The sequence below is a fragment of the Hemibagrus wyckioides genome, linkage group LG20, assembly GCF_019097595.1.
Source record: "Hemibagrus wyckioides isolate EC202008001 linkage group LG20, SWU_Hwy_1.0, whole genome shotgun sequence".
In the NCBI taxonomy this organism is placed as follows: domain Eukaryota; kingdom Metazoa; phylum Chordata; class Actinopteri; order Siluriformes; family Bagridae; genus Hemibagrus; species Hemibagrus wyckioides.
This window is the reverse complement of record NC_080729.1, coordinates 15,721,946-15,734,952: the sequence shown is the minus strand read 5'-3', so window position 1 is coordinate 15,734,952 and position 13,007 is coordinate 15,721,946. Positions and strand designations below refer to the sequence as shown.

Genomic DNA, 13,007 nt, shown 5'->3' with positions numbered 1-13,007 from the left:
TCCAATCCATTTGTTCTGGTTTTGTGTGTGGGTTTTTTTTTTTTAAACTTTTGATTAATGGGTAAAAGCTGATCATTTATTTACCTCTTTCGAACGGATTTAATTCAAAAGTTTACTCTGTTCTGAATAAGGTTGATCTTGTTTTCCCAAATGAACAATCAGTATTAATGGTGATATTAACGTAATATTACTTTTGCACTCATTTAGGCAATTTTCCTAAATTGGAGTGTCCTAAATAAGTGATGCTGGCTCATATTTCGATGCATTGGTCTGCTTTAAATCCACTGATATATCTGCATCTGGACTTGTGACCTGCTGGTAGATGATGCCCCATGTGGGCAGAGTAAAATGCTGAGGTTTCCATTGGTCTCAATGTGTTCTAACCAGCTTATGGTATTAACACTAGCTCCAGGGAGTGTTGAATGAATTCACTGGTCAGGTGAAGCAGCACTGGACCACAAAGTTCATTACTGGTGACCGGGATAGATGGCAGGAATGACGTGCTGTGTAGGAACATTTTCTCCTTGTATGTACTGGCTACTTGGGTGCAGTATTATAGCGTTCGGGTTCGGTTTCGGCCTGAGGAATCCGTTGCTGTACTGGAAGTTTTTCGAGAGCGTCTCGGAGAGCTGATGCGAGTTGAAGGTGCAGTCTCCCTCCTCTCCCTCCGGCATGCCTTCTCTCTGTCCCCATACGTCTTGTTCTTTCCCTCCTTCTCTTGAAACCCCCGAGCTGATGGACAACGGAGGATGGCTCTGGTCTCTCCGAAGCTCTACGTACTAAGTGATCGAAAGAGAATGATCGAGTTACTGCTCCAGAGCCACAAACAACTCGTTTTCATAATTACATTCTTACTATTTATTTAGTTAATTATAGATTTAATATCCTAATGTTACCCTAGCCACAGACTCTGAAGTGTCACTGATCACATTTCCTGATCTCTCAGCTGAACTGATCACGAGCAAAACTGCATCCATACTACTTTTTTTTAACAGTTAGCTATCGTTTTTCATACACCATTTTCACACGGTGGCTTTTGAGAACAAGTCATAGCATACTCTGCATTTTTTTGAGCGGTGAAAGACACAGGAATTAGAAGAGACGCTGGATTATGGCAGGATACTGTAATAACTGTCTTCAGCTGTCAGCCTAGACGCCTACACACAGCACTGAGAAAGGTAATGCTCGCCTGTTTAAATGAGCCAGGAAGCAATGTGCTTATTTTTTTAATGCTTGTCATGAGCACATTGCTTCTAGAAATACTGTATATACAGAACATTTAAGAAACTACCCACTCGATCATCCCTGCACATTCCTGTGGCTTAAACACATTAATATATACAGTATATAGTTGATAGAAAAAGTCTACAAGTTTTGTGATGTGTGTAAAAAAAAAATGAAACCAAGATAAATGATCAAAATATAAAAAATATATATAATACCCTAGTTTCAGTATGGGAATGTGTTCAGAATCAGCAGTCAAACTCATGTTAAATCCTGTTTAGTATATACAAGTGGGCAGTACACTGTATTGGACACACGCCTCTTAGTAAAACCTCAGCAAAGACATATCACTGCTCTTTATGAAGCTTTCCACTGTTTGAATGTAGTCTTGTATCTCTACCTCTGTCTCTTTCCTCCTCCCGCTCCCTTGTATTGAGTCACAAGACAGGTGTATGGCTGGACGGCCGATGCTGTCACGGTCGCCGTCTCGGTCGTCATAAATGCAGGATCTCTCCTGATGAACAAGTGCTTACAGTCATCATCACATCATTACTGGCTCGAGTCACCAGGCCACCTACTATATTATTACACCATCCCGAAATGACATCAGTAGGCAATATGGGAGTTAAGCAACAATAAATATATATATGTATATATATATAAAAAAAAAACAATTATTATTATAGCAGCTGTCTGGACATTTCCTGCGATCATTTTTTGTGATGCATTACCTCGAGTGTAAAGGCACTGCTTCTTACAGGTGATTCCATCCTGAGTAGCATGGATTCTTCAGTCTACAAGAACAAACAAGGTGAGAGGATGTGCATCACTGTACAACCGTGTTCGAACGTTCAGTTTGAGCCTTACGGCACTTTAGTGCTCTTTGTGGTGCTCGTGCATAGTGGATCATGTTTCACTCATTGAAGCCAACAAGCCAATCCACATTCTTGTTTGACAGCTTTTGGCACATCTATGTGTGGTTTTCACACCGCCATTGATGACCTGGCTCATACATGTCTAGAGCTGAAACTGAGCTAAAAGACAAAAACAATTCTTAGACATCTTAATTGGGCTTATCTTTTTAAAGAGAGAAGGTCTGTTGTTTCAAAGCAATTAAAGCCATCTCCAGGTTACCTGGACACTAGCTGAAAAGTTTCCATTTGCAAACAATACGAGCTTTGTGTTTGCTAAAGCAGGAACATGTCCATTATCACACCCCAGGTGTCTGTGTTCATGCCGTATTTATAGCGTTATTGCCACACGTACCATCAACAAATGCAAAGCTTTTATCTATGAAAATAGGGCGGAATAAAATTCAATTGATTGATCTTATAACCAAGGCGGCGGTCAAATCTCTGTTTAGAGATCCAGCAATCATTTGAGGTTTATGGTAATTGCTCAAGAGTTGATAAAATACCCAAAACCTCAAAACATAGCTTTTTAAGACATCTTTTAATTGTGCTGATTGGTGTTATGCTATTCTGATATTCTTCTTTTTTTTCTGTGTTTGTGAACAGGATGTTATAAACTAGGCCTCTTAGCGAGATAACTAAACGTTTGAGGTGAATAGATAGGATGGGTGTGGCTATTGTTTAACAAATTGCTGAAACTTTAATCATGTAAACTGAGACTCATATAGCAGAATGTAATATGTAATATGTGTAACTTGTGACAAACGTACAGTGGTTTAATAGCAGCAAGCTAACAGAGGTTGTCGAGTTTGCTGACTTTGTAGAACATGACAATGCAAACAAAAATGCGGATATTAAAATTTCATGTCCATTTGTGACAAACGCATGCTAGTTTACTAGCAGCTAGTTAACTGCCCAGATAAGTTCAGAAGAAAGAAAACTGTAGGTGATAGGGGACTTTTAGTAGGTTTGGAGAAAGTAGCAAAGCAAATCTAAACTCTTTATATACTGGAAAAAAAAACAACTGTGATAAATGAGTGCATGTTTAGCTAGTTAGCTAGTGATAGGGGAGTCTGTTCATAGATATATAAATGTGTGTAGAAAAATGTTAGTAGTTCCAAAACAGTTACTAGAAAAAAAAAAGTATGTTAGCCAATGGTACCCGCATCCTGTGGTCAGCACTGAACGAGTTAAGTCTCCTCATAGAAGTCTGTCTTGAAAGATTATTGATCTCATCCCTGAAAGAAAAAGAACAGACAGAGTGAATTAAATTTGACATTTTATTGTACAGATCTGTACTATTTAAGTGTTGCTGCCAAAGGATGGCAGACTCACTTCGTCTCGGAGAGCTCCCGTTTAAGTTTCCTGGTCTTGCGTCTATGGTGGCACGTAAACAGAAGGATGATGATCGCCATGACAACTACTAAAACCCCAGCTGCTCCACCCACTATGATAAGGAGGAGGTTGTCAAAAGAGGCCCCCAGCTTGGAAGTTTCCGAGGCCACTAGAAGTGTGAGGGGAAGAAAAAAGTTAAAGGTATTTTTTCTACCAAATGGGGGCAGTGTGTGTACAGAAATGGCAAATAAACAGACAATGAATCAGTTGATAAATCAGGCAGACAATAAATGAAATGATAAATCGTTAATTCATTACAGAACTTTGTTATACCACTTGCTATAAGAAATTCATTAACATGCAATTTGGTTCTTATATGTAATTTTAGAAGAGAAAATTTGAACAATGCTGTGAATAGTTTATTAAGAGCTGCTGCTTCTTCTTCTTCCGGCTTTTCCCTTCAGCGGTCGCCACAGCGAATCATCTCTCTCCACCTATCCCTATCTTCTGCATCCTCAACACCTACACCCACTAGCTTCATATCCTCATTTATTATATCCATATACCTCCTCTTTGGCCTTCCTCTTTGCCTCCTGCCTGGCAGCTCCATGTCCAACATTCTCCTACCAATATACTCACTCTGAACATGTTCTCCTCTGAACATGTCCAAACCATCTTAATCTGGCCTCTCTAACTTTGTCCCCCGAACATCCAACATGAGCTGTCCCTCTGATGTACTCGTTCCTAATCCTGTCCAACCTTGTCACTCCCAAAGAGAACCTCAACATCTTCAGCTCTGACTCCTGTCTCTGTCTCAGTGACACTGTCTCTAAACCATACAGCATGGCCGGTCTCACCACTGTCCTGTACACCTTCCCCTTGATTCTTGCTGATATTTTTCTATAACACAGAACTCCCGATTTCTCCACCCATTCCAACCTGCCTGCACTCGCTTCTTTACCTCTTTCCCACACCCTCCATTACTCTGGACTGTTGACCACAAGTACTTAGTTTATTAAGAGCTTAATGAAGAAAAAAAGTGTCACTAATTGAGATTTTAATTTGTTGACTCAGTTTGGCTCTTACTCTTACTACAGTTGTTTTTTATTTGCCAAAAAAACATACAAACTGTCCCATGACTGAAGTCGACAGTGGTGCTATTACACAGAAAACCGGAAGAGGAAGCTGAAGTGAAGGGAAAAAGCCAGTTTTTTGCCATCACAAGACTATTTTGCAATAATGGCAAGTTTTATTTAAAGCTCACAATTTACATTTATTTTAAAGCTCACCATCCATTTAGAAAGAAACAAGTGGTTGGATACAGTAAGCATTCAAATCTGATTGTGCGTGGGATATAGTACATGTAAAACCAGTCTTTTGTACCCTTATTATTTATCTTTCAACTGGTAATATAAATATAGTGTAGACAGTTGGACATTAAGGACTATGCCACACTACATCTGTAACATTCGATGTAAAAGATACACACGAAGAGGGACCACCAAAGAAACAAGGAAAGGTACAGTTTGGTACCCTTCCTTTCCTGAGAGTGTACTATACACTACTTAGAGGGTTTTGCGATTTTGTTACAGTACCAGAGTGTGAGTATCCATTGATGTCCCACAGTGCATTATAGTCCAAATGATGATCCAAATGGTAGAAAATATGCAATTTGCCATCACTAAGTTATTTAGAAATAAGCAATTTTCACTAATTGAGCCAATATTAAATCTCAAGGCCATGTTGCAAAGGTCCCAGAGGTTGTAAGCCTTACCTCGGATCTGTACATTAACCTCAGACTTCACCGATCCCACAGAGTTTCTGGCCTCACATTCGTAGACACCTTCATCAGTTTTATTTAGGGGGTGGGTGAAAATGAGCCTGTTGCCCTCCACAGATACTTCCTTGGGCAAAGCCCCGCCGTTCCTGAACAAAGGCAATAAATAATTTTTATTTACATATTCATTACATAAAGTTCCTCAATGTTTTTTGATCTGTATTTGAAAACTGTTTAGTTTTAAAAACATTGAAGCTATACAATGGCATTTATTTACTTTTTTACTATATATGTGATTTTTATTCAATAGGCATCACAAAGGCAAGAAATTAATATTATTCAATAATTAATTTTTAAAGAAAAATTTTAAAAGAGAAACATAAAGCAAAGGGAGTTTAAAAGCTCATATAAACACATTATAATATTAATTAATTAATTTATTTTTTAAAATAAGGTACTAAAATGTACCACTCCTTGGGTCGCTGGCATGGTACCACCAAGCATACACCTTCTGCACCTTTTTTAATCTTTTACATAGAAGGGTGCATATAGTGTACTTTTAAATATTTAATCCAAAAGCTAATTATGTTCCAGTTATTCAACTTAAATCTTATAAAAGATTATCAAGGTGAAACATTTTTATGGTACAAAAGATAACTCTCCCACCCATAAAAATAAAAATATACATTATTGTACCCTTTGTTCTGATACAGTAGATGTGCATTTGGATTCGGTTTAGCAGCTTAAAGGAGTCATTTCCTCCCTACATATGAAACCAAAGCTAATTTCTATTTGTGGTGCATCACGTCACTCAGCCACTAGAGCTAGAAACAATAAATAAATTTATCTTGAATGTCTTTCTCCTTTTTTTCTCTAGGCCTATAATAAGCATCTTTGACTAATGCCTTGAACATGACTGGGTTGTCTTTTAGCTTTAAAAATCCTTTACACAGCCACTTGGCTTTGTAGAAGACACACCCCGATACTGTGCACATACGCACACACACACACACCCACCCACACACACACACCCACCAGAAAGAGCCTACTGTTTTAGTGAAAGGGGTCACGTTGCCATGTACACGATAAAAACCTGGGTTCTCAGGTTCCAGATCTTCACTCACACACACACACACACACACACACACACACACACACACACACACACACACACACACACACGTGTAGTAACATTATTAGGATTAGGATTGTTACATAACATAGAAGCTGACCAGCCCAAAGTCTAAAAGCATTTTGAATATTTCAAGATATTCATATGACAGGGAATGCAGACAATCCGCATTGTTTGAGGACAGAAAGACAGACCTTCACGACCATAATGATGTCTAACCCCGAAAGATGAAAGACTCAAGTTCGCAAGCGCAGGCGTCATTCTTGATATACCCTCCGCACACCGTCTCTAATCAAACTAAAACCCTGTCTTTTGGTGCACATTAAAATGATATTTAAAGCAGAGCACTGTCATTTAAGGCTTAGGATGCGTCTCCCTGTTCGTCTCCCTCCTCCTCTCCTCTTGGTCTTTTCTCTAGCTGACTGTGTTTTCTCCATCGCTCTCCCACCACCACCCCCTCTCACCCGATGTGAAATCAGGTCTCCCCACTGTCTCTTTAGTAATAGGTTGTAATGCTACACCACAGCTTTTATTTTACCCTGAAAAGAGCATTTGAATAAGCGGTGCTCAGGGAGTTTTATGCCTTTTGTGTTTGTGTGTATGATTACACGTATGAAACAAAGTGAAAAAGGCTGGGCCAGGTGGGTTTGATGTGCAGTTTCTCCTGATGATACGGAGATTCTTGCAGAGTCAGGGATTTTCTTTTTTAACCGACAGATCATATGGAGATAAATGGTGATGAGATTCATGAACAGAGAAAGGTACAGATGAACAGATGTTACATAAGCAAAGTGTTGTGGACGACAGCAGAAAGGCCAGCCAGGAAGACTTTTTTGTACACAAACACACACACAAATATACACACACTCTGGTAGACAGAGAGACGGGAAGACGGTACCTGGTCCAGGTGAAGTTGTGTGGGGGAGGATTTCCCACACCCTCACATTTGAGCTCAGCTCCATTCCGATTAACTGCCCAGCTTTGATCATAACCAGAAACCGTAGCATCAGGAGGAACTGAACACACACAAACACACACAGATACTTATTACACAGTGACATCAAAAAAATTCAACAGAGTCAAATCTATGCATCTAAAAAGAAATCACCCAACCCATTAACTTCTTGTTTTTTGCCTTTTCTCACTCTTAACATCTCACCGGTCACTTCCTGTTTGACGTTTGTTTTCACAGTTACAGCTAAGTGCAAAAATGATTTGCCTTAGCCTTTCTGACACCTGAACTTCTGTTTACAGTTTATCTACAAATCTTAAATCCATGTTTATCGAAAGGCGTCTTCCAGTTTAACTCCCATTACATCATACTGTTTCAATATGAAGTCAGCAGTTATCTATCATCAAGCTCAAAGTTTGAATAAGCATTGGCTAGTTAATTTATGTAAAAGCTTATTCCTATGGTGTGGAAATCTCCCCCCTCACTTTGGTCACCTGCACACCAGCCAGCTCTCTCCTACTAACCAACAGCTAACAATGGCAGAGGGTGAAGGCTGCAACATGCTGCCTCTGAGACACACAAAGCAGCCAACACAGTCCCAGGAAGTCAGTAGACTCCAAGAATGGCTTCATGGATCCATATATTTTGCCATTTGCAGAGAAAGGAAAATTGTACTGTATAAATTTTATTTATAGCCAGAACACTGAATAATGCTAAAAGCAAGACATCAAGTCACTCCCTGTGGAATAGTCCACCTTAGATCAGAACAGCTAATTACAATTTTTACCAAATGAAAGCATTTTGCCTGTGACGAGCAATGTGCTACTGGTTTACTAGTTCTACTAGTTCTACTGGTATAATATCTAGGTAAACCAGCAATGATTAGCATAAACCAAAAAATGTGGGTGTCAGCATAATAAACATAGCACTTACCTCAAATACAAACTAAAACTTTATTAGCCAGAAAGTGTTGTGTTTTGTGGCTGCTAAACATGGCTAGCTACGCTACAGGAAAAACTGCAAGCAGATAGCCTGGACAAGTTTAAACAGTAAATACACCCTTTTCCATGTTACTTGAGAAATGTTTGTATGTTATTAAAATGAAGTCTTGCATATCTATGTGACCACAACCCTGATGTTACAAGAATTTTGATTTCTCAATAGGATTTTGTATTTTTGTAGTAACTGATCTTACAAAGAAATCGACGTCTATCAACAGGAAGTGATTTGGGGAAAAAAAGTGATATCTTAAGAAGACATGTCAGGCTCATGAGGGTAGATGATGAATACAACACAGAAAAGAAAAATAAACAGAAAAACAACCTCTGCCAGAAAATCAGACATACAAAGTACATGGTGAGGGAGGTTAAATCTACACCCTGGAATCTTTTTTAGGATGCAAAGAACTCCATAGAGAATAGCATTATGGCATGAAAGAGTGGACTCACAGTGCACAACCAGTAGACTGCTCAGCCTGCGAGGCTGATCTAGAGCAGGGTGCCACACCAAGCAGTCCAGTTTGCGGCCATTCATGCTGCGCAGAGGGTGCAGCAAATACTGGGAGGTGACGACCCCGTCCTCTGAACTCCTGTTCTGTATTTGACCGGGCACGTCGGTCTCCCAGGAAAGCCGTGGTGGAGGTAGGCCAACCGCCCGGCAGGTGGCAGCCACACGGAATGACTGACCCTCCTCCAGGATGACCGGTTCCAGTGTGGAGATGGGAATCCCTGAAGAGTAAGACAGGAATATTAACAGATATTAACAGTTAATCAACGTGATATTTCTGAATGTGTTTATTCCATTTGCCTCTGACTTTTCATACCACCTGCCCCTTCTTTCCTGGTTATATTTCATTCAGTATTTTGTTGTGCCTTTGTATCTCTTTAATATCTGAAAGATGGTTTTCACTGTAGGTAATGGTCTTGCTGTCTGCCTTAACATGTTGATATATTTTCTAACCTTCTCCAGCTGGACAAACCTCCCATATCTTGAGAGCAGAGGTGTTTAGCCTCTATTTCTTTTAATTAGAAATGTTGTTGTTGGTGCTCCCTATTTTAATTAGAAATCATTTCTGTGCACCTCTTTCTCAAAAAACTATGGAAGAATGTTAAGCATTTGCACCAGACAGCCGATAATAGACATTCTGAATGGGTTGTCAAAATGTTCACGTAATAAATCTAGTCAACATGTTTAGACTTCAAAGTATTTTTCTATGCAATAACAAAGATAATGTAGACAAGCAATGGGTGGTGGACATGTGAGGAATGAAACTCAATAGGCCATGCTTTTATAGAAAAATAATCAACAACAGGCGGACGTGATTCAGCCTGACACAAAGCAGTTACTCTTACCAACACAAAGACTTTTTTCTCCCAATAATAATGATTTTCTTATGACAATGACATTTCTATATGACAGCAATTTGCCAGCCTAGCTAACATTTTATTCTAAATTTATTCAAGCTTTACACCATATGCTCTAACTACTTATATCCACAATGTCCATGAAATGATTAAGTTCATGTTGCTTTATAAGAGCTATAAACAAGCAACAACATAACAAAAACGCAGCTTGTAATGCCACCATGAAACTGCAAAGCCTTTCATTTGTCAGAAAACAAAGTTACAGCTTCACATTTAACTGTTATGTATTAGATCAAGTCAGCAAAAAATGGTGAGACTTTTCTTACTCCAGACAGTAAGGCTGATTTGTCTCTCAAAGTTCCCCGAAGGAAAAGTGGAGATGTGGCAGGTGTACTTGGCTTGATCTGACTCCCTTGTGCTCAGAATCAACAGTGTCGAGTCTTTAATTGGATCAGAACTTGTGAAGCGCACACGACCTGCAAAGCCAGGAAACTCTACACACAACACAAAAACCAAAGGTTCAGGTGAAGGCAATACAGAATTGCAATGTGTTTTTAACACAATGTGTGTGTGTAAGCACCTTGAAGCCCCTCTGTCATGTGTCTGGTGATGATCTGCTCCTTTTCACCGTTGCTCTTTTCTGCAGACCAGGTCACCTGTACTACCCTTTCACCATCCTGCGGTTCAAACTTACACGGCAATCGAGTCTCTTCCTCGGCGAAGGACAGCAGCTCCAGGGACGGAAAGGGTTGTAGGAACTTGCCGCAGACACAGGCTGGTAATGTCCAGAAGATGACAGTACATAAGAGAAATGTGTAAAACATCATTCATTTGTGTTGGCATAAAAACAGAGGAGAAACAGGTTTGTGCATGCGTAGTCTAAGTAGTAGAGCCGACTGTCTCTAAACTGTCAGTGATTGTGGATTTCAAAGATTAGTGTGTGTGTCTCTGTTAGGGGGTTGGGTGGGTGAAATATTTTAAGGTGAATAACCTGTCTTTTCAGTTAATGTTCAACTGAGTCTACACACACAAAAATAACAGGACATGAGCAGCTCACTAGCATTCACACACAAGGACGTTCCCACACTCGCACCACTGCAAACTGCAACACTTGCTCAGTTTTTAGGTTCCGGCACAACAGACATGTCCCTTACTTTCTGTGTTTATGCACACTGGCTGTTCCTGCTCATATTGATATTTACATAAAGGTTGCGGCGTCACTATATAAGAACATAAAACACAGAGGGTGCTTCAACTTGTCACGCAACTCCTGGATGCAAGCACCAAAGTACTCACTCAATGCTTACTATTTACAGACACACACAAAAACCTTTAACACTTCCTGTAAGCAGGTGTTTAATGGGTGACTAATCATTAATCACTATTCATTCTTACACCACACTCGCCCATGGTCACCGCATTAAGAATGTCACTCTCCTGCTTCCAGTTTCTTGTTCTCTCCTACACACGCACACACACACATACGCGCGCGCACACGCCTATACAGGGTTATAAGGTCATTCCTAACCCAGTTTTATTAAGCTATGAAGCTGTACTCACCTATTACTGCCGTCAGAAACAGTGCAAAACAAAGCATTTTCTTCATTTCGTCCATTTGGTCCAACTTCGTAAGGATGAAATGAGCTGCTTAGTAAATCGCTAATTATTAAATTCGTTTGTAGATACTACAATTACGGTTTTTGTTTCTTATTTAACTCACAGTAGAACTTCTGAATAAGCCATTCTGTTCATTAAACGTCACTCTGGCCGGACACCTTAAATCTTCTGTTATCCATTAAAAAAAAAAGTGAAGAAAAAAAAATAATGACGAAAATAAAACCTAACACACCATTTTTTGTTTAATATTATTTTTTAACCACTACACGGAGTAAAAGCCGCCACGAACTCAACGACACCCTCGCGCTCTACCACACAGGTGAAACGTTCAAACGCGCACCTGTTCGCTCGCGTGCCTCGCAAGCCACGCCTCCTTATCACCTTTGATAAACCGGAAGTTTCTTGCAAAATCTACGCCCGTGAAGAATGACTTAGGTATACAAATGTAAATTAGATAGAATATAGATCAAAGTAGTTATAATACACTATACATTTTTTTCTTGAGGTGAAAGATAATAATAATAAAAAAAATAATAATAATAATAATAAGCTCCTAGATGGAACTTTTTCAGGCTACTAGACTGAACAGTGCAGGTGTAGGAAACATGTGGAGGATGTATATATCTTATAGGATGTATATTTTAGATTTGATGAATTGTTTGTGTCTGGCTTGGCATTAGCTGTGGTGATGTCTACAGGAAAAAATTTCTTTTGCTTTGGAGAACGCGGACCAGCCAAACCAGTTCCGACGCGAGTGCCATTTTCCAAATGAATCGCCGGAGGCATTAAATGTGAATGCAGAGCAGAGCAGAATAAAAACATGCAAAACAAACCCCAGAAAATTCTTCAGAATTTGTATTAGCTTCACACTTTAGGAGAGCGAGAAAAATGTCCTCATTATGCGACACTGGCATCTAGTGGCTGTAGGCTTGGCCATGAGCATACAAGATAAAATGTCAGATAAATTTCATGTTTTGGGACATCCCTCCAAATCACTGAATTCAGGTGTTGTTTTTCAGGGGTTGGGCTTGGCCCCTTACATCCAGTGAAAGGAACTCTTAATGCTTCAGCTTCATACCAAGACATTTTGGACAATTTCATGCTCCCAAGTTTGTGGGAACAGTTTGGGGATGACCCCTTCCTGTTCCAACATGACTGCACACCAGTGCACAAAGCGAGGTTCATAAAGACATGGATGAGCGAGTTTGGTGTGACTGGCCTGTACAGAGTCCTGACCTCAACCCGATAGAACACCTTTGGGATGAATTAGAGTGGAGATTGTGAGCCAGGCCAAAACTGGGACATCTGCCTTGAATTTAATATGGAGTTGTCCCGCCCTTTGCAGCTATAACAGCTTCAACTCTTCTGGGAAGGCTTTCCACAAAGTTTAGGAGTGTGTTTATGGGACTTTTTGACCATTCCTCTAGAAGCGCATTTGTGAGGTCAGGAACTGATGTTGGATGAGAAGGTCTGGCTCACAGTCTCTGCTCTAACTTATCAGGAAGGTTGACACCAAACTCGCTCATCCATGTCTTTATGGACCTTGCTTTGTGCGCAGTCATGTTGGAACAGGAAGAGGTCATCCCCAAACTGTTCCCACAACCTTGGGAGCATGAAATTGTCCAAAATGTCTTGGTATGCTGAAACATTAAGAGTTCCTTTCACTGGAACTATGGGGTCAAGCCCAACATCTGAA

The 13,007-nt window shown here is 40.0% G+C and overlaps 1 protein-coding gene across 1 annotated transcript; it reads right to left on the bottom strand.

The window, feature by feature from the left end:
- Positions 1–28: 28 nt before the first annotated feature.
- On the bottom strand, positions 29–11,754 carry nectin4b (nectin cell adhesion molecule 4b). Its single transcript, XM_058418067.1, has 11 exons — positions 11,255–11,754; positions 10,275–10,469; positions 10,021–10,188; positions 8,780–9,058; positions 7,278–7,395; positions 5,245–5,396; positions 3,471–3,639; positions 3,298–3,373; positions 1,956–2,018; positions 1,625–1,738; positions 29–779 (listed from the first exon to the last, which is right to left on the bottom strand). The coding sequence occupies exons 1-11, from the start codon at positions 11,307–11,309 to the stop codon at positions 468–470; spliced, it is 1,701 nt and encodes a 566-aa protein (XP_058274050.1). The 5' UTR covers positions 11,310–11,754; the 3' UTR covers positions 29–467.
- Between the last annotated feature and the right edge of the window lie 1,253 nt (positions 11,755–13,007).